A 23,220-nucleotide genomic window follows, 5' to 3' on the forward strand; every position below is an offset into this window, starting at 1 on the left:
TGACGGCGCAACGTGACAAGACTTAGGCTTAGATCGCGCGATTGAGTAAAGAATTTGATACACATGTCAGCGGCCACTTTATACCTGAATTTCGCGAATTCAAGTATAAAGACGGAGTTCACTGAATACCATATGTGGGGAAGAAGCATGTCATAGCAACGCAGGATGAGGAGTTCGCAACACACAAGATTTCCTACAGGAGTACAACAGCCCAGACCGGACGTATTGATCTTCCTTCCCTTGTTCTTGGACGGCGTCGTCATTTGTCAGCCCTTGTGCTATAAAAGCGAAGGCCATGACTCCTCAGTATCAGTCGTCAATCCCCATTGAAACTCTAGTCGGCTATGGCTACGCGCATTATTACGGACCTGCCCGTCGAGCTCCTTGTGATGATACTTTTCTTTCTCGATGCGCACGGTCTGATCAACTGTAAACAAGTCAGTCGTATCAAAACAGTGTATTGGTCTTAATCTGATCGTGTCCATGTTCGTAAGGTATGCCAAATGTTCCGACAACTTATACGCGAATCCACTTTGTTACAATATTTCTATGAACTCGAGCTCGCAGGCATGGCGGACGAGCCCTTGTGCCCCCTTCCCTACATGGAGAGACTGCGAAAATTACGCTCCTTGCAGCACATGCGCCGCACCGCTGAGCTTGTGCCAGGGACGTCCTTTCCACAGTGGACGACGCTTGTGTGGACGACCGCATCCGGTGGTCTTTTCGCCCAGGCGAACATGCGAGGCGGGATTGAGTTCATCCAGTTTCCATCCGCAGTTCTTGGAGTTTCAGAGCGTCGATGGTCTGTCTGCAGCGACCGGCTCGAGATGGAGATGGAGACAATGTGTATGGATCCATCACAGGACGTTGTTGTCGTGACAGGATGGGCCCGGGATCAAGTGCCCAACGGACCAGAGTAGGCAATGTTTTGATCACCCTTGTGCGTGTCTTTGATTAAGAAACAGGGGCCGGTACCCGGCACTTCGTATCCTGTCTATTACAAACGGGCAGTCTCATCCTCTTGCTGCTCGCAGTGAGATCAACCTGTCAGATACGGGCAGATATGATGAATTAGGCGAAGTCGAACTAACCCGCAGGGAAGGACGCCAATCCCGTCTAGAAGGCGACTACGTAGCGCATCTTGGCTCTTGGAACCATGAATATGCGGTTCTGGTGTGGGATTGGAAGACCGGTGATTTGCTTTGGGAAAGTACCTATGTCGTGCATGTATGTGGCCCAAACCTGACACCGTCATCATACAGCATCTACAATTTGAAGAAACATCCCCAGAAAATAAATATGATTCCTTTGACTTCGTCGACAGTCGGCATTTACTTGCGACGGACGACAGTATCATTGATATCTTCGTACTAGACAGACCAAGCAAATATACTGGTGTTCCAACCTTCATTCGAGGTTCTCACTGCATATGGGAGCATCCTAGGCGTAAAGGACAATCGTTCACTGCACCCCGGCTTATGTCAACGCACAAAGGCGGATGCTCGCAGAGGAATCCAGCTCATCCGTTCTACTCGTCCTCACAGCGTGGTCTCGTTGCCGTCGCCTGTTACGGAGCGCCGCCTAATGGGGACATCTGGACGGAGGTGATTTTGGTGCCTGCGTCCATGATCCGGGAGTGGGCTCTGCGCGCACAGACCGGCGAGGCCACCATGCGTGTTGGAGATGCTGGGATCGTCGACTGGGCAGATTGGGCACCACACTATCCGAGACTGCTGCGCGCCGGCAGGCCGTTCTCTGCAGAGGTACAGGGCATGCATGCGACATTCGCCAACATCGAAGAGGAAGATCTTGTGCTGGATCATATTGACTACACCGCCGTCGGAGGTAAAGAAGTGGAATTTGATTTCAAGACCTCCCATGACATTGGAGATGAGTGGGACGAAAGGGGGCTGTGTGTCGTCCCTGAGGACAGTGACGGCGTCCATTCAGCATACACCGAGGCTCAGCCGATAGATCAGAGCATCCCACAGTATCTAGTCATCCTTCCAGATTATGCAATTCTACAGGAGGTATGTGATGTCGCTCATGCACTTTGAACGGTGCTCACATATAACATTTAGTATGAGGATGATAATGGGGACAATCAGTGGCAGATTTATCATATCGTCGCCTCTGACTCGGATGATTCGTGAGCCGGAGAGAGAGAGAGAGAGTATGGACATGTACTTGGCTCGTTCATATAGGTGGCATCTTCGTATATCCCAAGAGAATGTGTCAATGGCGAAGAGAAAGCCGGAGCGGTGATCGAGACCACGGCATGAGTGAAAAAACAGAGCGTATTGTAATACCACTATACAGTTTATATCGCGCCTTCTAAGACGTCAAGTGGTCTCTGCAAAATGGCAATGCTGCGGCTTAGTCTTTGGCAGCGCCGCGTTTTATTAGTTGCATCGGAGACTGCTGATACGGCAAAAAGAACATAAAGATCCGTCAACTCGGCCAACACTGCACAACGGCCTCGCCATCAACACGGTCTGATGCAAAATTACGTCCTTTCGATGATCCTCAGCCACTTCTACTCAAGTTCCATACTGAGAAATATCAGCGTTGCGCAATTCATAGACTCTGTATTCATACTACCTCTTGCATAACTCCACAATCTGGACGAATGGCTAGATCTCCCCGCATTGGCTGTACATTGATGATCGGTCGAGCCTGTACGCATACTGTGTGTACCCTGGCGCTTTCAGGAGGGATGATACAAAGTATTCCCTTCTCCCACTCCCATGCGTACTTGACATCGAAAGGGGGTTTATATAGGTTTTCTGTAACGGCTGTGTATTGATAGTCACCCTTCCTAGCCTCTTCAGCGTTCGCGAACAGGCCTCCGGGGCTCATTGCCCACAAGCTAATGGCATTAGGAATTGACCTGCCACGGAGAAGCTTGGCATTGCGGCGCATACGTTGGAAAGATCATAGCCGCCTCAGTTTCTCCACGCAAGTCAGTCGGCAGGCGGGCTCGTCGGTCACGCCCATACTAAGATTACCAGGGGGTAAGCGTCGAGATGAGAGCTAGGAAAAGTAGACAGACCTCATTCACGATGGTAAACTCGCGTATAAGGTGAAGAGGGCGATGGAATCCACCTACTTTTTTTATTGTATATACTCAGGTCTGAAGTTCGAATGGCATGTCCGTAAGGCTGTTGATACTGGACATAGTTATAATCGGATTAGAGGCTACGCGATGGCTAGTAGAAAGACGTAACATGACATCAGCACAGAGCGCCTCAGGCTTAAGAATCTCATGAAATCGATGGAAGGTTGAATAAAAACAGATTTTCGTGTTTGGTACGATGTCTCAATGGTAAGCAACATCCTTTTGACAGCGTATAGGTGTCGACAGATTCTTGAATGCGGCAAACAACGATGGGAAGCAACAAAGAGTGGGTCGGTTCAAAGTTGCCGCTCAAATGTCGTTGGGAAGAAAACGATAAGCAGCCAAAATAAGCGACCATTTCTGCCACCTTCAGCCACATCTGATCGCTTCAAAGCAAAAGGTCGCTTTCTCTCAGTCAGCGACATTCCAGCGGCAACTTTGAATCGACCTAGTAATACGGTTGCACCAGCTAGATCGTCGACGTCTCTAATGTTGGCGCGTCAATACTAGTACTAATCTCCTGTGAGCAAGATGGGATACACTTCCCTCAGCCTACGCAGGCTCCGGGTGCCCATGTGTAACGACTATATCCTGCTAGCTTAACCCAGTTGGAAGGTGCACTACAGTGGGGTGTTTGTCATCAACCACGACTATTTGGGACGTCTTCGGGCTGCCCTAACCCCAGGAGATTTCTGGTGATCGGTACCACCACCGCGGTTATTAATTTGTTCTTGAAGCAGCTCTTCAAGTTTCCAGCAGGGATCGGAAAAAAGATCTCTCGACAGGACCCCCGCGTCAAATAGTAACTAGTCAACATCAAAGGCGCAGCCGACGGGCCAAGCTGGGGTACTTCCCTCCTGTCGGTCGTTAGGTGTTGCGCCTTATCCTTTCGCTTGTTGTACAAGTGCGCTGTTATATGGCTGTACACGAATGGTCATACATGCTGTTCATAAGTTACACTCTATCCCCCTCTGCGCCGGACATTCATCAGCTGTATCAATGCGTTTGTGATCCGCGCGGGCTCCGTGTCACTGTCGTGACCGTAGTAATGGTAGTCGTGGTGGTCGTCCGTGTTGTGGTTATGTGATCTTTGCTCTCCGACACGATGACGGTCTCAGCGATCATAGGTTTGGAAGTGGTTTGAGCGACCTTCTCTTGTTGTTCTTCCGCAGGCTCACAGCGGGTGTGCCTCCATAACTGACAGCGTTCTCCGGGCTTTCTCTTCATCAGTTGGACCTATAGAGTGGAATGCCATTAGGTAGGTCGTCATCTCTATTGATGAACAAAAATCACGCTGACCTTTGTACCTGGAGTCGCGCTTCCCCAATCTGCCAGATCCAGGACGAAGTCCGTGTTTGGCCAATGAATACTAGGAAGCAGGAAGTATAAGAACGAGAAGCGTATAGTCTCATTTGCATGTATACTGACCGCAGGGCACTACCATGCTTCTCGTCAAATTGGACGTCCCAGCAGCTCGGGAATGGGCTGGCTATGATCGGCGCGTTATCGCGGACTGATTCAACCGACAGATACAATTCACAAGACGATGCGCATGCGCTTCTGATGGTGTAACCGCTTCCACTCGGAATGAACTCCCACTGATTGATAATCGTCAGCGTGTGGTCGAGGAAGGCGGATCAATGGTCTACCTGCTGGTTCTGTCCCATGTGTGCGGGGAAGCCGATCAATGACCTCTGGTCCGCGCCGGAAAGATCGAGGGCTGTTCCGCTCCTGGCGTTCAGCAATACATATGTTCCTGGAATCCATGCTTGACTCTCGGTTGGCTGCTCGTGCACTGGCGTGGGGACAGTTTCGACTGGTTGGGTGCGCTCAACGGTCGAGACCGCTGGGTTTTCCTCGATCCTATCCTCTACGGACATGACGACCGTCTGAGGGGTCTTCAGGGGATCATGGGACTCGGGGTTGTCGTCTGGGCTTGAAACTGCTGTCTTTGCTGCCTGAGAGTGCTCCTCCCGCTCCTTGCCTGCTGAGCCGTCGACGTCCAGTCTGAAGCCAACGACTAGCTCGCTCTCTGCCTGTTGATTCACGGCCGCCTGCGGTGCCTCGGCACCAGGCATCTGAGGGGAGGGTGCTGTCGTCGAGGACCTGCTGACCTGCGCAGGCTGGCGACGGGGGGAGTTCGGTGCGCTCGGTGCGTTACCCATGGATTCGGAAGACGAGGATGATCGGGATGGAGAGCTGCGGGCAACGGAGGAATCTGTGGGCTGCTTCTGACGGTGGCCGCGCTTTCTTATGCTCGAGAGGAAGCGGCTGGCGAGCATGTTGATTTCTGCAGCAACGCGCTTCCTGCCCGCTGCCGCAGCGTTATATGCTGCACGCGTAGCTCCTGCGCAATGTACGGGCACCACGAGGCAACGCCAAATTAATGCTGGCGGGATTGCGCGCGCGCAATTCTGATGCACATTGCAAACACAGGTTGATCGCGAGCATCAGGATCGTGACATCACAGGCAAAGATCCGCATCGTGATAGGAGTGATGGGCGAAGGGAAGCCTGCAGGCAGGCAACGCGGCTCTCGCTTGAACGTGTTAGGTCTTCATATCACGAGGAAATGACTTATCCTTATGTCGGCTGGTGCTTAAGGTACAGACCAGCGCTTGTCGGAACACAGCCTGGTCGGAGCTTGCTTGGTAGTCTTAAATGAGGAGACGAACATGCCCATTTCTTCGTGGATATGGTCCTCTGATCCCCGAAAGACGAGTACGGCTAGGCCCGAAGCACGACTTACACGCGCTGGTTGGGTCTAATGCAAGTCAGCGCCCCTGGAGTGATCTCGAGCAGTCGATTGTACTAGAGTGGGACGCAATCACACACGCCGCAAGGTCACTGTCGGCCTTTCCGACTTCCAAAAATCAGTGATTATTCCGTCTAGAAGTGAGCCTGTGTTCACAATTGCACCCTTTTGAGCCTCTCCCATGATTGGACGAGTCTTGAGGTGGGTTCTCGGAAGATATTGCGTCCGCAGATGCATACCACTCGTCAGAAGATTCTGAGCAAGCGAACAGATTCCTGTAAGGCGCAAAGCACCCTACGAGACCAGAATGACTACCTACATGAAGACATACATAACCAGGAGAAATCCTGCGAGAGCATAAAGAAACGTATACGAGGAGACTTCGCAATCGACGCGATGGCCAGACTGCGTGCTGGTAGTCCAACGATTCAAAGAAGATTATCAGGCGGTAATTATGAGGAGTTGTAGCTTAGGAGAACTTCCATCTGCAAAAACTTGAGTCAGACGCGAAACAGCAATGCGAGCGTACCAGGGACGTACCTGTTGTTACATACAGTACAGCTTGATGGCCGAGACACATGAGTATGATGCAAATCGAATACAAAAAGATGTAACATACGTTACGAATGTCTGAAAAAAAAACTCTTATAAACATGAGGCCGTGGAAATGTAAACTGAGCTACTTACTGTCATCGGTTCATCGGCACTTCGTGTCTGAGCTTGGCGGTAACGGCACTTTCTCTGAAAGCGGATATCAGCGCTGATGCTTGACGTTGGCAGCCCAAGCACGACGAACCTGCTTGCAGCGTCCACACTGGAACGCGTCTGTTTCCGCCTGGACTTCTCCCGCACCAAGCGCCTTGAAGAGATTGTCTTCCATAATTTTGCTGTTCGCTGCCTTTCGCTCTTCCGATGCCATTTCCTGTAACGATGAACAGCGGTCAGAGCTGGTCATTACTTCTGAACGAGCTATAGTCAGTTACCTGGCTGGTCATCTTGCAGAATCGGTGTATGGGCAGATCGCCGCTCACAACGCCCTCGCGGAGGCCCGGGTTGTTCTTGTCCTTCAAGTTAACGAAGAACGATCGAATCTTTGCCTTGTACGGCCCTGTTGTGCCGCCGAACTCAGAGATAACGGTACTCTCGATAGCCTTCGCGCGCGACATTATCAACTCGCTCGCTGAGGCACCAAATTAACGAAAAGGAGGGGAACCGGAAAAGAAATACAACGTACGTGCACCCGAGTCGGAAGCAAGAGCGTCGTAAAGAAGCTCGACGCACTTGTCTCGTGTCTTGTCACCAGTGACATCAGTGCTGATGCCGTCGGTCTTCGAAGTCCGCAGCTCTCCCTTCGAGCCAACGGAGGACATTGTGGGTGTCAGAGGTGTTGATGGTGTACGTGAAGGTGTCGCTGACGCAGCGACGGAAGGAGTGCTTGATGCTGTGGAAGATTTCCTCATTGCTGTATCACGACATTAATACAGCTTCGAGGAGAATGAGAGAAGGTAATTACCAAGTGGCTTCTCTTTCGCATTGGCCGCTTTCGCATTGCCGCCGCCATTGCTTTGTTTTTGTCGCTCAACCTCGGTCTTCCAGACCTTGACAAGGTCTTTTGCAAAGTCCGAGACATCTTTGGAGGCGTGTGAGCGCAGCTTTCCCACCGCCAACCCCACCTTGCTTTCCTAAACGAACGCATGGTTCACGATCAGTCCATTATGTTTGCCATAAAAATGGAATCGACCTACTCTGAGGATCGCCTCGGTGATCTTTGCTTCCTGCTTGAGCGTCTTCAAGATACCGAGAATTTCCTGTCGGACGGCACAGATGCGCCCAAATTGGAACAAATCAATTGTTAGTAAAGCGAAAAATGAACGGGAGTGACAGGGAGGCCATAGGGAAATTCATTGGTACACATACCTCGCCGGATGAGGCGCCATTGAGGCCCTTGACGAGCGACTTCAACTCAACGACACTGCTCATGCTTGTGTGTCTGCCTTCCGCTATGCTACGCTGGTACAAGTACACGACACTATCGACCGCTCCTCAGTCGTCTCTGTGGTTTCAGCGTCGGTCCTCGACGTCGACGCTGAGAGCAAGGGAACCTTCGCACGATACCTGGCGGAAGGGATTAGTCAGCAAAGCGGAACAAATACATGCAAACCGCTTCACTAATGTCTATTAGGCCACCAGTGGCGGCCCCTTGTTGCCTGTTGCCCATTGTTCTTACATCCTCATGACCTACCTACACCCGTGCATCACTACATCGCTCTACTGCTTTACCCCGTAGACACCACGCACGACATCCTTTGTCTGAGCGCGCGTTTGTATATCATTGAATGAACAATCGCAGTGGTCCAGTGGCATGATCTTACTTCTCAGGTCCTTGAGTTTGAGTACAATTTAGTGTTTGAGTGAGAAGTATGCGGAAAATCGATTACCACCCCATGGCGTGTGCAAGTGTGAAGGAGTAGGCTTGGCGAATTTACGGAGTTCATGAAAAAAGTAACTTTGATGGTACATTCGGCGAAACTGCTGCAAGAGCCACAGAGCCGATGCTGAAGGAATAGGTGGTGGTTAAGAATTGATGTTTAACAAGGAAACTCTCTGCCTTTACACAAGTCTGTTGTTGTTCAACTATGAGCCACTGCCTCGCGCACCCGGTTGCAGCGCGCGTCGTTTCTCCGCCCATTCCTTCGCTCTCGCTCTCCTAGCACTCTTGACGATTTCATCATCGTCCTTGGTGGGCTCAGAGGAACACGCGTTCCCACTTTCATCTCGGCTACATCGCTCATCCTCGTGCGTGCCCTCGACGCCCTTTCCGGAACTGGTTGACGTGCCTTCATCATCGCTGTCGCCATATCCTGTCAGACCCCCCAGGCCACCACCAGTCTCGGAGGATACATCGGCCTTGTGCGCCTTCTCTTTCTCCAAGTCTAACCTGACATGCCCCTTCGCAATCTTCCATGCACGCGACCACCGCCCTTTCAGGAAAGCAAACCGACGGTCTGCCCCGTGGTTGGCCAGGATGCGCATCTCGAGCTGGCCCGCGTTTGGTGAGTTCAGAATGTGCAAGGCGGTGCGACGCATTAGCTCTCGCTGTGTCTCGTCGGGCTGGACATCGTCTGAGTTTGCGCGATCCGGATAATCCCAATAGTAACAGAGGAGAACACACCTCCTCGTCGCTTCCGCCCCATACGTCCTCAGGCTTGGACTCATCGTCTTCTGTGTCCCCACCCAGTGCTCGTAGGCGCTCCTCACGCCTTCGGTCGATCAATCGTCTCCGCTTCTCGCGGCGGTAATCTTCCACTTCGTCCGCCGTGAAGAAAAACGTATCTTCAGCGTCGGACGGCAGGTCAGACCAGCCACCGGGTGATTCCGATCGTGCAGGATGTGAACTGTGCGGTATATCCGGCAGCGCATCGAGCAGTAAGCGTGCATCGTACCTATTGAAGTGAAGGAAGTCAGGAAACGAGTCATGCGAGGAGAAGGGGAGCGAGAAGATTCCTGACGCCCTGATTGCTATTTCCTAGAGTCGGTCGCGGTAAGATCGTCGGTCCAGCATTGATGATGGAAGCACGCAGTCTTTCGAGAGAGGCCTACCTATCCACCCACAAGCCTTCTATATCACGATCCTCCGTAGGCTTATTGGTGCTCCCACGGCCAAGCTGCACGCGCTCCTCCGCGAAGACATCGGAATCTCCGCGGCTCTGCCCAGCTGAATTCAATTGAATTAGACCATCTCCAATATAAACGGGTCGTCTCCCGCCTCCGCTATCGTATTCCACCTCGAGAGAGCGAGCGGCCGATGCTGCCTGTGGTTCTCGTACAAGGTCCGCTTCATGAGCCTGGATGAATAATGCTGGATCAGGTCGTTCCGCCGGTCCACCGTGGACCTGTGCACTTTGTTGAGGCCGATATTTTCGCTTCCTCGGCTTCGGCGTCATCGATGTGAGTCGAGAGCTGTGATCAGGTAACGAATGAAATTGGTAAAAGTGTCGCCTTCACTTCGCTCTGGCTTGTATGAACTCAGACCACAGTTGAGTCGTAAAGATAATGGTAAATGGCCCGAGACAAAGCCGCGAGTGTGAAATGGCTTTTCGCGCTCAAGATCGACGCGTTTCATTGACTTGACAGCACGTGACCATGCAGGTGGCGCACACTGCAGTAAACCATGAGTTTCGGATCTCTACCTTGTCTCTTCCATCTTGCAATCCTACAATCCCGCTGAACCTCACTATGGGCGAAGAATCGGCAGATGTCAAGCCGAAGCTGAACATCGTTATAGATTTTGAGGGACAAAGTAAGTGAATACATCGGTGAACTTCTGAAGAGCCACTGCCCACCGACCGTAAATGCCTGCTTTATAGCATGCACGGTCAAGGTAAAAGCTGCAACTCCGTTTCAGAAGATATTTGAGGCTGCCGAAGTGCGTATGATAACCTGATTAAACCGAATACCGCTGAATTCATTGTGTTACGCTGTAATTGCTTATAGAAGCGGTTTCAGAAAGAACCAGGCTAGTATCCGCCGCATATGCAGTTGAAGTTATACTTACCGTGAGCTTAGGAACTTTCAAGTTCACGTTTGATGGACAGCGCATACGACCGGAAATGACACCGGCTGAAGTACGTTCTGACATGCTTACAGATTCTTTGTTCTCATGGGGTCCGCACTCTAGCTCGGTATGGAGGACGGTGATCAGATCGATGCACATCTTACGCAGGTACGCCCTATCTTGGGTCTCTGTCATGGGTTCTCGAGCATTCTCATTGTCATCACTCTGTGCCAACTAGGTAGGAGGGCGCAGCTGCGATCGACGGTCATGACAAACCGCGATTCCCATATTCTCGCTCGCTCTCTGTGTGTATGTATACAGGGTTACCTTTATTTGTCTAACTTAGTAATTATATGACCTGTAATGTCCATTTCGGAAGCGGTCACGCTGCGGTGTATTCTGTGCGGCTGAGACGCGACGCGTTGTTTGTTCCATACAAATACAGCACACCAAGAGACGGAACAGTCTACGACATATTAGGACAGCCACCACGTTGTACGGCTCTACTCAATACTCTCGAAGTACTCAACACCTCTGACTCAGAACACAAGAGCGTGCTTTCAGTCAGTGCCTTGGAATACGAGCAGTACTATGCTCAGGCAATAAGGAAATAGCACATAGCACATACTCACCGACATGGCCGGGATTGGTCCCTCTTCGAGCTACAATGAGGCCCGCCACAAGAGGCAGTTGCGTGGATGGCTGACCTACGCATTTGCAAGGTGAAGCATAACGCTGGTGGCTAGTGTCCCGCAGAGAATCACCTTGCTAACTGGGTCGTACGTCTGTGACGCGCTTGTTGAACTAGTGAGGTCTTCGTCATCGTGTCCTTGACACTATTCCTACCCATTTGTCTCGAGCAATTCGCACGGTGAGCATCCCCTTTGCTAGACTCACGCACTATCACAGAGAATTTGCCCAAGCTGTTAGGCGGCACTCGCAAAGGGCCCGCTTATCTGGTTGAGGCAGCCATATGAGTTGAGACTACGAGTGCGTGCTTCAGGCGTCAGAGTATATCTGCAGACTTGGGTCAGGCCTCGGTCTGTGGAGATGGAGCCTCGAGCAACAAAGGCATCCGCTTGAGCAACTGGATTGTGTTTCGGCTCTTTACGCCGAACAGTGAGCTTGAAGAAGCTCGAAACTCAAAACATGCATTAAGTCGACACGCTTCGAACTCGAGGCTAAAGGCCGGCTATGTCTCTGCAGATACACTCTGCTCTAGTTTGGGTGCCCCAAAATGGCTCAGAAACCTACTGATATGGCCGTAGAGACAACGGATACTTGTTGCCAGAAAAGACGCAGCCCTGCTCGTTAGCAAGTGCAAACTCTACAAGGATAGCAAGTCCGCAGGAAGAGAATCGCTGCGTAGTCAAGATTGCCTGGTTATGGATCGACAGTGCTAGCTTCAGGTTTGTACAAGTCAATAAATACCGTTCGGACGTTACTGAAATGCATCTCTCAGCTTATATGTGTATTCGGCCTCAGTGGCTCTTCAAGCCCTCACGGTGATCTCCATGGGCAACATTGCTGATCATCGTATGTTCAGCCAACTCTGATTAGCTGCTAGTCCTGATTCGTTCGAACGTCACAGCACCGCATCGCAAACGCCTGCTGTTGGGATTCGCAGCTCTTGGCTCTTTTGCGGCAATGCTCTTCTTCGTAATCCCTTCCTCTTCCCCAGTCTGGTTTCTTGCTGCACCCCTGGCGATTTGTGCGAACGTCGGCTTCGGGGCGTCCATTGTCGCTCTCAACGCATACCTCCCTTTTCTCGCACGCGGCACACACGAGGTCGTCGCCGCTCGCGAGGCACTTGAGCAGCACAATTACACTCACGCTGCGTCTACTGCGCTTGGCGGCTACGACGAAGAGCTGGTAGCCGGGGCTTTGGGGGACGACACCCAGCTTGCCGCGGAGCCACTACTCCCGCATGACACGCCGTCGGCTACGGATTCTAACGTGCTTGCGGCCAAGCTTGCGCACGACAACGCGCTGTCCAGCGCGACAGCACGCATTTCAGGACATGGCATCGCCCTCGGCTATGCAGCGGGGATCTTCATGCTGCTGCTGGCCCTGATCCCTGTCCGCGCGCTGGGCGGCTCTACATTTGCCTTGCGGTTGGCAATAGGTCTGAGTGGTGTCTGGTGGGCGGTATTCTCTATCCCAGCTGCTTTGTGGCTGCCTGGGGCCTCTGCTATTGAAGCGCGGAGTCAAGATACTGACGAGATCGGGCAAGAGCGCGAAACGAAGTGGAGTGCCCGTAGGGAGATCGCTGCTGCGTGGAAGCGACTCGGCGGTATGCTAAGGTGGCGAGAAGTCAAGAAGCTGAGCAACACGTTCAAGTATCTTGCCGCATGGTTCCTTCTCTCAGACGGTGAGTAGCAGCTGGGAGGTCGTATATTATAAGATCGAGATTCTCCGCACCTTCCGATCCCGATTAATTGTTCTGGCAGGCTTCTCTAGCATCTCCTCGACCGCTATGCTCTTCGGCAAAACAAGCCTGAATATGCCGCCGTCCTCGCTTATCGTTGTCGGCGCTCTAGCTCCCAGCGCGGGCATCTTTGGGTCGCTCGTCTGGCCCATCATCCAACGCCGCATGGGATGGACCAACAAGCGCGTGCTTGTAATCTTGCTGGTCCTCGCATCTCTGGTCCCGGCGTACGGTTGTCTAGGCTTCCTGCCGATCTTCCAGCACAGCGTCAAATTCGGCGGACTGACGACTCCTGGGGAGATGTTCGTGCTGGCAGTGTACTTCGTGAGTGCAATCCTCGGAGCCTGAATGCAATGTGAACGTGACCATTAACTTAACGGATATGTAGGGGTTCATCCTCGGTGCTTTCCAGGGATACGCACGGGCATTCTACGCAGAACTCATCCCGCCGGGCGAGGAAGCTCGTTGGTACGGCTTGTTCTCTATAACGGACAAGGTGAATATCTGCCCTGTTCTTTGTTCAGTACTTCCTGAGTCATTTCTTGCTACTCTTCTAGTCGAGTTCCTTCATAGGACCTCTCATCGTCGGCCTTATTGCCGACACGACAGGCAATATTCGTTACGCGTTCTTCTTCCTGGTTTTCATGGTCTGGTCTGCTGTGCCCTTTTTGGCGGGTGTGGACGTCGAACGGGGCCGAGAAGACGCTAGAGCGTATCGCTATGGCTCTAGATCAGCATGAAGATGTCTTCGATGTACTGTAAAGTTTGAGGATACATTTGCATGATACAATCATCATATTTTAGGAAACAGGAGTATCTTTTGAGTGTGTACAGAGGATCTATTCCGGTCTCTTTGACACTTCACAAGTATAGCTGGTGGTTGCGATTCTCGCCTTAATTTGTAGACCTGTTTGCCTGCTTCACCTTGTTCCTCACTCGCCAGCCCCCCACGAACCAGATCACTTTGACATGACGGTAATAGTAGCTCAAAGATTTCACTTGTAGTTTTGTAGTACACTGTTAAGATGACGTCCTATAGTTCGTGCTTCCGTGATGTGACCTTGAAGGGGCCAGTGGGGTGAGGCTCTTGCATCCTGAAGCGGAGTAGGTGATTATCAAATATCTAGTCAACCTTGTTGAGACATTGCTACAGGAAAAGACATAGAATCTGCAGGCAGCTACTTCGTCTTGTCATCCCACCTGCAGCGTACGCGCTCAGCAATGCGCTTGCTGCATGCATGTCACAAGCGAAGGGAGTACTCACAAGTCCATGAACAACTTCCACAGTATCGAGAACATCAGGCCTTGCAGGCCGTTCGCCAGAATACGGGTCTTAAGCCCGCGCCCGAACAGCCCGCGCAGGCCGTCGGTCGCGATGACAGCCTGTGCAGCCTCCACGTAGCCCACGCGGCGCTCGTGCACCTGGCGGTACGTCTTCACCACGCGGAGCGAGTTCGATACCGTGTCGGAAACGACCGAGGCGCAGAACCCAATGAACGCCTGCCGGAGGAGCTTCTCGAAGAGCGTGGTCGGCTGCGGGAGCGCCTCTCCCAGCCAGTTGTACGTGGAAAACCACTGCGCGGAGGCTCGGGCTCAGCGTCGGGTCGTGGATGGACGGTGAAGGACACTCACTGGGAAGTGCCCGACAAACGTGGCTGCGGCAGTCGCGATCGCGCCCCACCACAGGCTGGTAATACCGTACTTCTTGATCTATAGGGGTACGCTGCCATGAGCGAGCCTCTTGGTTACACGGCAGGGCGCGCTTACCCTGGCTTTCAGAATAACAATGCCCGCCTTGCCGTCGGTCTGCATCGTCGTCTTTACCGTGTCCACGGGCGTAAGGAGCATCCGGAAGCACGCCGCAGCGACGGACGCGAAAACCGTCTTAACGGGCGAGGGCAGCCGCTTCATGAACGAGTTGCTCTGGAGCAGCGCAAGGATCCCTGCGTTTGCTGCTGTGTCACCAAAGCGTGAGACAGGACCCTGCACAAGGGCCGCAGTGAGGCCCTGGTAGTATCGTGTCCAACCGCCGTCGGCGTAGAGCGTCTTGATGGCTTGTGTGGTCGTCGTACCGTAGCGGTATTGGTAGTTCATCACCGTCCGCAGAGGCATAAGTGTCAGCACTTGCAGCACCATGGCTGAACAAGGGGGAATCAAGTCGGCCTCATAGATGCGCTGAGGGGTTAGTTGAGGACGTACCCGCAGCACCGCTCAAGCCGCCGCCCAGTGCGCTCTTCATTGCCTTCCCAAGATCGAACTAGGTGCAGATGCTCAGCCTCAGTGCCTCCGTCGTGTACGCTCTGTAGACATACCTCCACATCGTCAGCATCTATGAAACCCTTGATAAACAGGCCAAGAGCGAAGCCGCCGAGCAGCGTGAGGACGGTGTACCAGCCGATAGCCCACCAGCTCCGCTTCTTTATGGGCTCATCAGCGACAGGGTTCTCTGCGTCGTAGTCTGGGTCGGCGGTCAGCAGCGGCTGCCGCTCATCGATGGCTGGAGAGGGGACACGACCCTCAGACATGGCAGTCGTCTAGAGAAACAGAGCCCGAGCGGGACGCCGTGTAAGGTGGGGGCAAGCATGCTGGGAAGTTGTATTGGTAATGAATAGAAAGCACGCAACACATAATCTTATCTACCCCTCACGGCATAAGCGCCTCAGAAATACAAACTCCAACACATAAGTAAGATGTGCGAGCCAGCCAGCCATCAAAAAAGTGCCAAGTGCCCACGCAGCGCAGCGGAGTCTGGCTGTTGGATTCCTATGGAGTCTGAGGTTGAGATGTAATACAGCAGGAGAATTACAGCATCCATATGATACAGCAACAACAAGAGTGAATCTACTGTGACTGCTCGGCGTAGATCTATTCACGGCAACATGAGCATGTCAGATAGACTAAGAAGAAAATCACCGTTCATACCTTGATGGTTTTGTCGGCACCTCCTGTGATAAGTCGCGTGCCGGTGGCATCGAACGTCGAGCAGAATACGCCCGCTTCGGCTTCAAGCGAGCCAGGCTGCGGGATGTCGTCCATATTTTGGAACGCCGTGCCCGTGTCGTAGTCCCATAATGTTAGCGTGCCGTTGTCGCCTGTACTGCGTAGTCAGCTCGTCGTGTCCCTCACGCCACAAACACCAAAACACACCCCCAGAGAAGAACACGCCCTCTGAGTTCACAGATAGTGTGTTTATGATCGCATTGTGTCCACTGAAGTTGAAGACGAACGCTCCCTCGGGGCACTTCCACTTCTTGATATTGTTCCCGCCCGCCGACGCCGATGCAAACGAGTACTCCGTCGGGTGAATGGCCAGTGCACGCACCGACTTCTTATGGTGTGTGAGCGTGACCATCGTCTTACCCGCCGCGAGGTCCCACAGGCTGTATGCTGCTCAGTGACAGTTAGTTAGATGAGAGATCAGGACACGCACCGAACTGTCGAGTCCATGCTGCCTGTGATGACCTGCGGGTCTGACTCCTGGCACTTGACGTCTGCAACTGTCGCTGTGTGGCCCGACAAGACGTGAATCTGTGCCTTTGTCCGCATATCCCATACTCGTGCTGAGGCGTCGCGCCCCGACGTCACGAGAACGTCCAATGTCGGATGCAGCGATAGCGCATAGACACCAGACAGATGTCCGTGGTAATGCCGGATGACCTTGTTGGCTTCCAAGTCCCAGCATTTCACCATCTGCCACGGGGTTAGCGCTCTTGTCCGAGATACAGCAAGCAGCGCTCTCCTCACCTTGTCCTCCCCACACGAGAAAAGATACGGATGTCGATTCGACACCGCAAGTCCACGTACAGTCGAGATGTGTCCAGTCAACGAGAGCTTGAGCTCGCCCGACGCGAGATCCCATATCTTGATCACACGGTCACCCGCACCTGTCGCAAACCACTTGTTCCCCGGCTCAACTGCGACACTGCGTACCCAGCCGAGGTGTCCCGAGATGACGCGCATGAGTTTCCATGGTGCATGGTACGTCGGCTTTATCGTGCGCGTGGTCTTGTGAAGCTGAAGTGCTTTTGTGAGGTTTGTTTGTGAGGTGAAGGTGGACGGTTGTGGAGCGGGCGTGTTGTCGATACTCGCAATCATGAGGCTAGTGTCCGTGCTTGTTGACGCTGATGCTAGATCAGTCTCGAATGCTGCACACACAAGTATGCGAATACTTACGTCCGGCCGTTATAGCTTTACGCTGCTCCTTTGGTCGTGCAGGCCCGACTGCGCCTTGTTGCGCAAGTAGCTGTGCAGGGAGCTCTCGTACATCTTTGTATTCGTCGTTCATTTTCACGGAGAGCCGCATGCGAGCACTAGTGGAACCCATTGGGACTCATAACTTCAAGGATGAGGTAGGCTCACCTTTTCGGCTCCTCCTGCATGCTGTCGTCTGGACATGCCACGAAGATATCTCGTGTGCGCTTGCCGCACACCTTCAGCAAGGGGTTTATTGGGGGTAGTGACGAAGTTGCCATCCTTTTGTACGCACAATGAAGAGACGCAGCCGAGAGAGACTCTGGAAATGGAGAACCGACACCAGCGACCAATGCCGTGGTCACGTGGCAATACCACGTGCGCAAAGGACAGCTTGTGGCACACTCAGTACTAACGAGTTTTGTGGCGTCTCGCTACCATGCGTCGGACGTTGTTCAGGTAGTGAAACAAGCCGTATACATTCGTATGATCTGAAAGACTTGAAATATTTTACCCTGTGCTGGTATTTTGCCTCGAGTCTCCTCTCCTTGAGACCGACTTTTGTTATTCTATGCCTCATGTTGAGTTCAGAGACCGGATGCATACCGGCGGCGGGGTGAGTTAAGTCTTACAATATCATACTCTATTGCGGTACGCAGAGGTTTCTTGTACTAGGCTGTTTCCTAGGCATCAGCCTTTTATGACATGTTGATATATACATGAGATTCCACAACGTGCATCCTGAATTTCAAGTATACAGTATTTCAATCCCTTGACTCACGCAATCTACGCCTCGAACAAGGGTTTTGCTTCGTCACATCGCGGAATCATGTGGCATCTGAAATGCCTGCCATTGCAGAGCGACGCTGCCCTTAGGCAGACCACTGCACAGGTGGGTAAGTACTATTGAGCCGATGTGTCCACCTAAAGTCCCACGTCGTCCTGACGAGATCGCAGGCGATTGCTGTGTACGACTTGCCCGTTTATGTCATGATCTTCCGTTTCTCATTGTAGATTTTCGCGAACGGTGCCATGCAGATCTAAGGCGGGACATCTGCCGGCGGGACGCCAATGAGGGTGCATCATGTAGGACAAACGCTGGCAAGCATTCATCTATAATGGCACAAGGGCACGATGCGCCGCTGTAGGCTAGGTGCACCGCCCTTTTTCCTATTCGCAAGGCACTCGCTAATGTCATGTGCAACTATCTGGGCGCGAGTCAATAAATAGCAATCAGAGTATTTACAGCTTGGGTGTCGGGGGCGCCTCTTATGTACAGCCAGCCTACAGCTCCTTTTTCGTTATAGCGATACTGCGCGCCTTGAAGCCCTCCAGAGCTTTCAAACGCTCCGTCAGGGTCGGGTGCGAATGATGGTATGCAGAGTATCTGAACGCTTTGTCAACATCTACTGCTCTCGAATAAGACCTCAGACTTACAGCCAGTCCACCCAGACAGTCGAGAGGTTCTTGACGTGCAGCGCCACCAGCGCACGGCCGAGACGGTCGCCCATGTCAGCCATGTCCTCCGCTTTTAGCATGTGCTGTAGTTCGCACGCGAACTGGTCTGCCTGATACTCGAAACGCCGGCTGACGGCATTCATGGCGATGCCTACGACGGACTCGAGGGGAGAGATGATCATCTGTTCACCGCACAGGAGTTAGTGAGATGGACAGCGGCATGCGATGGGCGCCATATATATCTACCTGGAAGAGGAGGAACGCGACGATGGTGGGCGGGCGCGCGGCGACGTCAGCAGGGAAGTCGAAGACGCGGAGCACCGGTGGCGCGTGCAGGAACGCCGGGAAGAGCGCGAGGATGGAGAAGAGATGCAGCTGCGACACAAGTAGCATCTTTGTCGGGTGGAGGTAGTACCAGTGACCGAGTTCATGCGCTTCGAGAGGTCAGTGAATGGCTAAATGTGTGCTTATGATGAACGTACCGAGCACGGCCTCCACCTCATCGGGCTTGCTCTGTTTGATCAGCGTGTCAAAAATGACGATGTGTTTGCTCTGTTTGTGAGCAGTTCAATACGTCTTCCGCGTCACTCAACAGGCAAACACGCACCCATGGGAGGCCATAGAAGTAGGCGTTGCTGTGAGAAGAGCGTTTGGAGCCGTCAATCTCGTACAGATGCTTGAGCGGAAATTTGAGCTTCGACGCCAGCGCTTCAATGCGCGAGCGGAGTTCCCCGTCAACAAGCGGAGAGAGCTTGTTGAAAAGCGGCTGGATTATGGTTGGGTAGATGACGACCATGATGAGCTGAAACGCGAGCCTGATGGTGTTTCAGCCGCGCACACCATGCTAACCAGGATCGAGTTGACGTACAAGAATGCCATGAGCCAAGGCACGAATCGGTCACCAGCCCACTTGAAGACATAGAGGAACGCGGATAAGAAGGGAGGGGCAATGACGATGCCGATTGCCCAGCCTTTAAACAGGTCAACGACGAATAGCCCCGGTGTTGTCTTATTGAAACCGTGCTTCTCCTCGAGAACAAATGTCTGGTACACAGAAAGTGGAAGTGTGGGGATCGAAGAGACAAAGAAGAGTATGAAAGTAAAAGCAATTGATTGGAGGATCTAATAGTAGATGGTCAGTTAGTATGCGAAGATATGCTTGAGCACCGTCCAAGGGGAGCTCAATAGTACAGCGATGCATGAAGTTCTTTCCAGGATCATGTCTCCGGGAAATACATCCACGCTTGCATGTTTGACGATTAGCTCACCTCATATTCCGATCCATAGCCAAAGAACCGTAATACCCGCCCGCCAGCACTCCATGCCCACGCATACACGCCGATGTGAAGCAATAGCGAATCAACAGCTTGCTTGTACAGTCCAGCAAAGAGCGAGAACTTCGCCTTGTCCTTGCCATAGGTTTGAGACTTCGCGAAGACCTCGTCTGTGAAATGCGCCGCTAGAGCGGGAGGGGGTGCCTTTTTGTTGTATAACGGGTACTGGCGCAAGCTGAAGGTAACACAGTTAATTTCAACGGGCCAAAGTCTCACGCAGACGGATCGGTGAACAAGACATGGCAATCTGGTACGTACATGAGGTATGACTCAAATAGGCACACCGCCCAGGAAAATGCCTGCACATAAGTCTTCCAGTCGATAGGGTCGACAGAGACAAAAGCTAGATGACTCTGTATAGCGGCAAGTTGCGCGTGAACGAAGTCCATAGCTTCTTCACTGGAGTCAACTGTCTGGGACTACAGCAAGCCGTGAGCCGAGAGCAAGGCGCGTCCCGGGCGCGACGCGTGTCGTGGCCTACGTGTCGGTCACGGGACTCGATGGGCGTCTAGTCGCTGGCGTCTCAATGTTCGCAATCCCATTGTTCTGGCCCAGATGTAGAGTCTTGCTCTATTTCACCGCGACAATATGATAAGCATGCATTTGATCATCATCGCAAGAATCGTAGATGCATTTAAGGTTATATGCAGATGCGTAGTTGGCTATTTCAAACGATCTTTGCACATTCTCAAGCTGGCCCAACACAATATCATACCAAACATGGTTGTATGATGCCTCTCATTGGACGTGCACTCGTCAATCAACAGTATTTTCATGGGAATTGTCCAGGCTGTGGATCTACGATCACGTCTTTTGACACCATCGTGGCGTTGGGTGATCAAATCGTTATCGAGATTTGCGATCTCGATGATTTTGAATAGTACCCGGCGACCCGGTCCCTGAGAAATTGACTGGCCAGTGCCTTTTCGCCCCTGTCTGTCGGAAGTCCGTGCCTCGTGCCCTCAGAAGCACGTTATCATGCTGTGCTAAAGCATTTGTTACTACCTCCTGCTCCGTTTAAATCTCTCGTCTTTCCTATCATCTGCCCTCGTCAAGCCGAACATGGTTCAGATTGGTCAAGAAGATGTGGACAGCCCACACGTTGTTATCATCGGTGCTGGGTACGTAACGTGTGGGAATTTCCATAACCATATGATTAAGAGAAGAATGTGCATCTTGCAGTCTTGGAGGGCTTGCGTGCGCAATTGCATTAAAGAGGCAGCTGGGATTCAACAATTTCACTGTAAGCTCGCAAGAGGTTCGCTGCACAAGTGACTCACGACTCCAACCCTCCATCAGATCTATGAGAAGGCTGGAGACGTTGGTGGAACGTGGTGGGTGCGTAGTCTGCAGTGTGTGCGTGTCGCGGCTCAATCAATGCTTCTATCTAGAATAACACATACCCTGTGAGGGTCGACGTGGCTACTTCCTGAACGTTTTTCTTACAGCTTCTCTGTCTTAGGGCTGCGGATGTGACACACCAACACACTGGTACAGCCTCTCGAGCGACCTGAACCCAAACTGGAGCACGGTGACCGCACCTCAGCCAGAGGTTCTCGCCTACTGGCAGGACCTCGCTGTCAAGTACGGGCTGTACGGGCGGACCGTCTTTCACACGAGGGTGCTCTCAGCGGTCTGGAGCGCAGAGCGACAGGAGTACGATGTAGACACTGAAGACGTCCGCACGGGAGAGCGTGCTCGGACGCGCGCACGGGCCGTCGTGTCAGCCGTCGGATACCTCGTCGAACCGAAGATCCCGCAGGAATTCATCGAGAAGGGCCTCGGCAGGTTCAAAGGGCCGGCCCTCCACTCTGCGGAATGGGACCACAGTATTGACTGGAGCGGGAAGAAGGTAGCCGTCATTGGGAACAGTGCTTCTGCGTGCGTCTTGCGTTTTCCTTTGTTATCCTTATTACCGATGCGCTCGGCCTACCCTGCATATGCATTCGTGTAGCGCGCAATTCATACCCCGTCTGATCGCCGACCCCACCACGCATGTCGTCAATTTCTGTCGCACACCCAACTGGTTCCTACCTGGCGTACGTCTTCTCGCCCCTCCTACCATAATTAGAGTGCACCGACCTCCGTTTCCACAGATCCAGAATGGGGAATACTCGACGTGGCAGAAATGGATGTTTGCAAACGTTCCATTCACTTTGCGCCTATACCGTAACTGGCTTGTCACTGTGGGTTTGCTATACGCTCTTTCCTCGGGTAATACTTATGCGACACGTCAGCTTCAAGCGATCGTGCCTATCTTACGAACGTATTGGAGGAGGCTGAATGGCACAACAAGACCTGAGGAGGTGCGCTACACTCAGATCTTGCTGCTAATATCTTATGCTAAGTAATTACAGACCTTGGCAAGATACATCAAAGAAACTGCGCCGCAACGGTACCACGACAAGCTGGTCCCTGATTACCGTGCGTACAAAGATACACATGCGTCACTTTGGCACTAATGTGGCCAGCACCTTTAATCCAGCCGTGGCCTGCCGTCGTCCTATCCTTGACCCAGGTTATCTAGCTTGTCTGCACAAGCCCAATGTTGAGCTGGTGTGGGACAGCATTCGTGACATCTCTGACACAGAGATCACAACGGAGAAGGGTATATCATGATTCTCTCCACTTACCTAGCTCGAGGATTAACGAGCATATCATGCAGGGGATACATTTTCTGCGGATGCCATCATACTCAGCACAGGGTTCGTCACGGTGAGACTTCTCCTCCCTTGCAGACATGACAGGAGGGGAATACCAACTATGGCAACACGTCCACTTACACATTCGTTCCTCTGCGTCAGGACCGATGCCCAGTCAACGTAATAGGCCGCACAGGCGAGACGCTGGAGGGCTACTTCTCCCACCAGGGCGGACCGTCTGCATATCATGGCGTGACCGTACCTGGCTTTCCCAATTTCTTCCTTGTCGGAGGTACGAGCACACTCGGAGTTTCCGAAACCGATCAGCAGTTGAGCACTTTCGTTGTGCACAGGCCCGAACACGGTGACCAGCCTTGGCTCCGCCGTCTTCACGCACGAGATCGCGGTATGTTCCTCAGCCGTCAACACGTCCCCTCTATATCTGACGCCAATTTGTGCAGATCGATTACATGATGCAGCTTCTCCGGCCACTTGTCGATCCCTCGCCCACGAGATTGACTGCGCTCTCCGTCCAGCCTCCTGCGCACGATGCGTACAACTCGCACCTGCAAGAGCGCATGGGTGCAACGACGTATGTAAGCTGCGCCTCGTGGTATCGCGCAGGGGCAGACGGGCGCGGAAAGAACTTTGGCATCTTCCCGGGGTCGTTGCTCTCGTTTTGGTGGTTGATGCGCAAGGTTCGATGGGAGGATTATTTTCTGGAACGTTCTTGCTCATGA

At 52.7% G+C, this 23,220-nt stretch overlaps 10 protein-coding genes across 10 annotated transcripts; 4 read left to right on the plus strand and 6 right to left on the minus strand.

The window, feature by feature from the left end:
* Nucleotides 1–344: 344 nt before the first annotated feature.
* POSPLADRAFT_1140708 (hypothetical protein) lies at nt 345–2,282 on the plus strand (the record flags this gene model as incomplete). The annotated part of the gene is made up of 6 exons (XM_024485210.1): nt 345–437; nt 636–916; nt 966–1,227; nt 1,263–2,030; nt 2,082–2,149; nt 2,228–2,282. The coding sequence occupies 6 exons, from the start codon at nt 345–347 to the stop codon at nt 2,280–2,282; spliced, it is 1,527 nt and encodes a 508-aa protein (XP_024339557.1).
* Nucleotides 2,283–4,407: 2,125 nt separating this feature from the next.
* Nucleotides 4,408–4,998, minus strand: POSPLADRAFT_1141659 (carbohydrate-binding module family 13 protein; the record flags this gene model as incomplete). Its single annotated transcript, XM_024485325.1, has 2 exons — nt 4,408–4,716; nt 4,768–4,998. The coding sequence occupies 2 exons, from the start codon at nt 4,996–4,998 to the stop codon at nt 4,408–4,410; spliced, it is 540 nt and encodes a 179-aa protein (XP_024339558.1).
* Nucleotides 4,999–6,094: 1,096 nt separating this feature from the next.
* Nucleotides 6,095–7,852, minus strand: POSPLADRAFT_1169395 (hypothetical protein; the record flags this gene model as incomplete). The annotated part of the gene is made up of 10 exons (XM_024488058.1): nt 6,095–6,357; nt 6,413–6,433; nt 6,492–6,502; nt 6,560–6,613; nt 6,669–6,794; nt 6,856–7,052; nt 7,107–7,283; nt 7,386–7,554; nt 7,618–7,680; nt 7,790–7,852. 10 exons carry the CDS (start codon nt 7,850–7,852, stop codon nt 6,342–6,344), a joined length of 897 nt encoding a protein of 298 aa, XP_024339559.1. The 3' UTR covers nt 6,095–6,341.
* A 654-nt stretch (nt 7,853–8,506) lies between these two features.
* Nucleotides 8,507–9,816, minus strand: POSPLADRAFT_1056129 (hypothetical protein; the record flags this gene model as incomplete). Its single annotated transcript, XM_024480739.1, has 3 exons — nt 8,507–8,983; nt 9,045–9,315; nt 9,473–9,816. The coding sequence occupies 3 exons, from the start codon at nt 9,814–9,816 to the stop codon at nt 8,507–8,509; spliced, it is 1,092 nt and encodes a 363-aa protein (XP_024339560.1).
* A 310-nt stretch (nt 9,817–10,126) lies between these two features.
* Nucleotides 10,127–10,598, plus strand: POSPLADRAFT_1076883 (hypothetical protein; the record flags this gene model as incomplete). Its single annotated transcript, XM_024482945.1, has 5 exons — nt 10,127–10,172; nt 10,240–10,298; nt 10,367–10,392; nt 10,434–10,497; nt 10,551–10,598. Coding segments are annotated over 5 exons (243 nt in total), but the record flags the coding sequence as incomplete, so codon positions are not given.
* A 465-nt stretch (nt 10,599–11,063) lies between these two features.
* Nucleotides 11,064–13,663, plus strand: POSPLADRAFT_1180853 (hypothetical protein; the record flags this gene model as incomplete). Its single annotated transcript, XM_024488788.1, has 9 exons — nt 11,064–11,149; nt 11,236–11,298; nt 11,696–11,836; nt 11,890–11,963; nt 12,019–12,218; nt 12,297–12,798; nt 12,878–13,179; nt 13,244–13,351; nt 13,413–13,663. The coding sequence occupies 9 exons, from the start codon at nt 11,064–11,066 to the stop codon at nt 13,593–13,595; spliced, it is 1,659 nt and encodes a 552-aa protein (XP_024339562.1). The 3' UTR covers nt 13,596–13,663.
* A 370-nt stretch (nt 13,664–14,033) lies between these two features.
* Nucleotides 14,034–15,380, minus strand: POSPLADRAFT_1046171 (hypothetical protein; the record flags this gene model as incomplete). Its single annotated transcript, XM_024478963.1, has 6 exons — nt 14,034–14,055; nt 14,120–14,430; nt 14,488–14,565; nt 14,623–14,993; nt 15,055–15,112; nt 15,168–15,380. The coding sequence occupies 6 exons, from the start codon at nt 15,378–15,380 to the stop codon at nt 14,034–14,036; spliced, it is 1,053 nt and encodes a 350-aa protein (XP_024339563.1).
* A 316-nt stretch (nt 15,381–15,696) lies between these two features.
* On the minus strand, nt 15,697–17,327 carry POSPLADRAFT_1065890 (hypothetical protein; the record flags this gene model as incomplete). The annotated part of the gene is made up of 7 exons (XM_024482010.1): nt 15,697–15,720; nt 15,778–15,947; nt 16,003–16,235; nt 16,286–16,545; nt 16,600–16,966; nt 17,025–17,165; nt 17,215–17,327. 7 exons carry the CDS (start codon nt 17,325–17,327, stop codon nt 15,697–15,699), a joined length of 1,308 nt encoding a protein of 435 aa, XP_024339564.1.
* A 1,003-nt stretch (nt 17,328–18,330) lies between these two features.
* On the minus strand, nt 18,331–20,268 carry POSPLADRAFT_1180860 (hypothetical protein; the record flags this gene model as incomplete). Its single annotated transcript, XM_024488789.1, has 8 exons — nt 20,097–20,268; nt 19,773–20,025; nt 19,373–19,626; nt 19,112–19,319; nt 18,987–19,056; nt 18,751–18,938; nt 18,484–18,686; nt 18,331–18,433 (listed from the first exon to the last, which is right to left on the minus strand). The coding sequence occupies exons 1-8, from the start codon at nt 20,225–20,227 to the stop codon at nt 18,331–18,333; spliced, it is 1,410 nt and encodes a 469-aa protein (XP_024339565.1). The 5' UTR covers nt 20,228–20,268.
* Nucleotides 20,269–21,833: 1,565 nt separating this feature from the next.
* Nucleotides 21,834–23,220, plus strand: POSPLADRAFT_1046176 (hypothetical protein; the record flags this gene model as incomplete). The annotated part of the gene is made up of 8 exons (XM_024478964.1): nt 21,834–21,877; nt 21,910–22,024; nt 22,076–22,144; nt 22,196–22,262; nt 22,366–22,446; nt 22,668–22,772; nt 22,834–22,886; nt 22,942–23,220. 8 exons carry the CDS (start codon nt 21,834–21,836, stop codon nt 23,218–23,220), a joined length of 813 nt encoding a protein of 270 aa, XP_024339566.1.

This window comes from Postia placenta (assembly GCF_002117355.1).
Source record: "Postia placenta MAD-698-R-SB12 unplaced genomic scaffold POSPLAscaffold_6, whole genome shotgun sequence".
Lineage (NCBI taxonomy): Eukaryota > Fungi > Basidiomycota > Agaricomycetes > Polyporales > Adustoporiaceae > Rhodonia > Rhodonia placenta.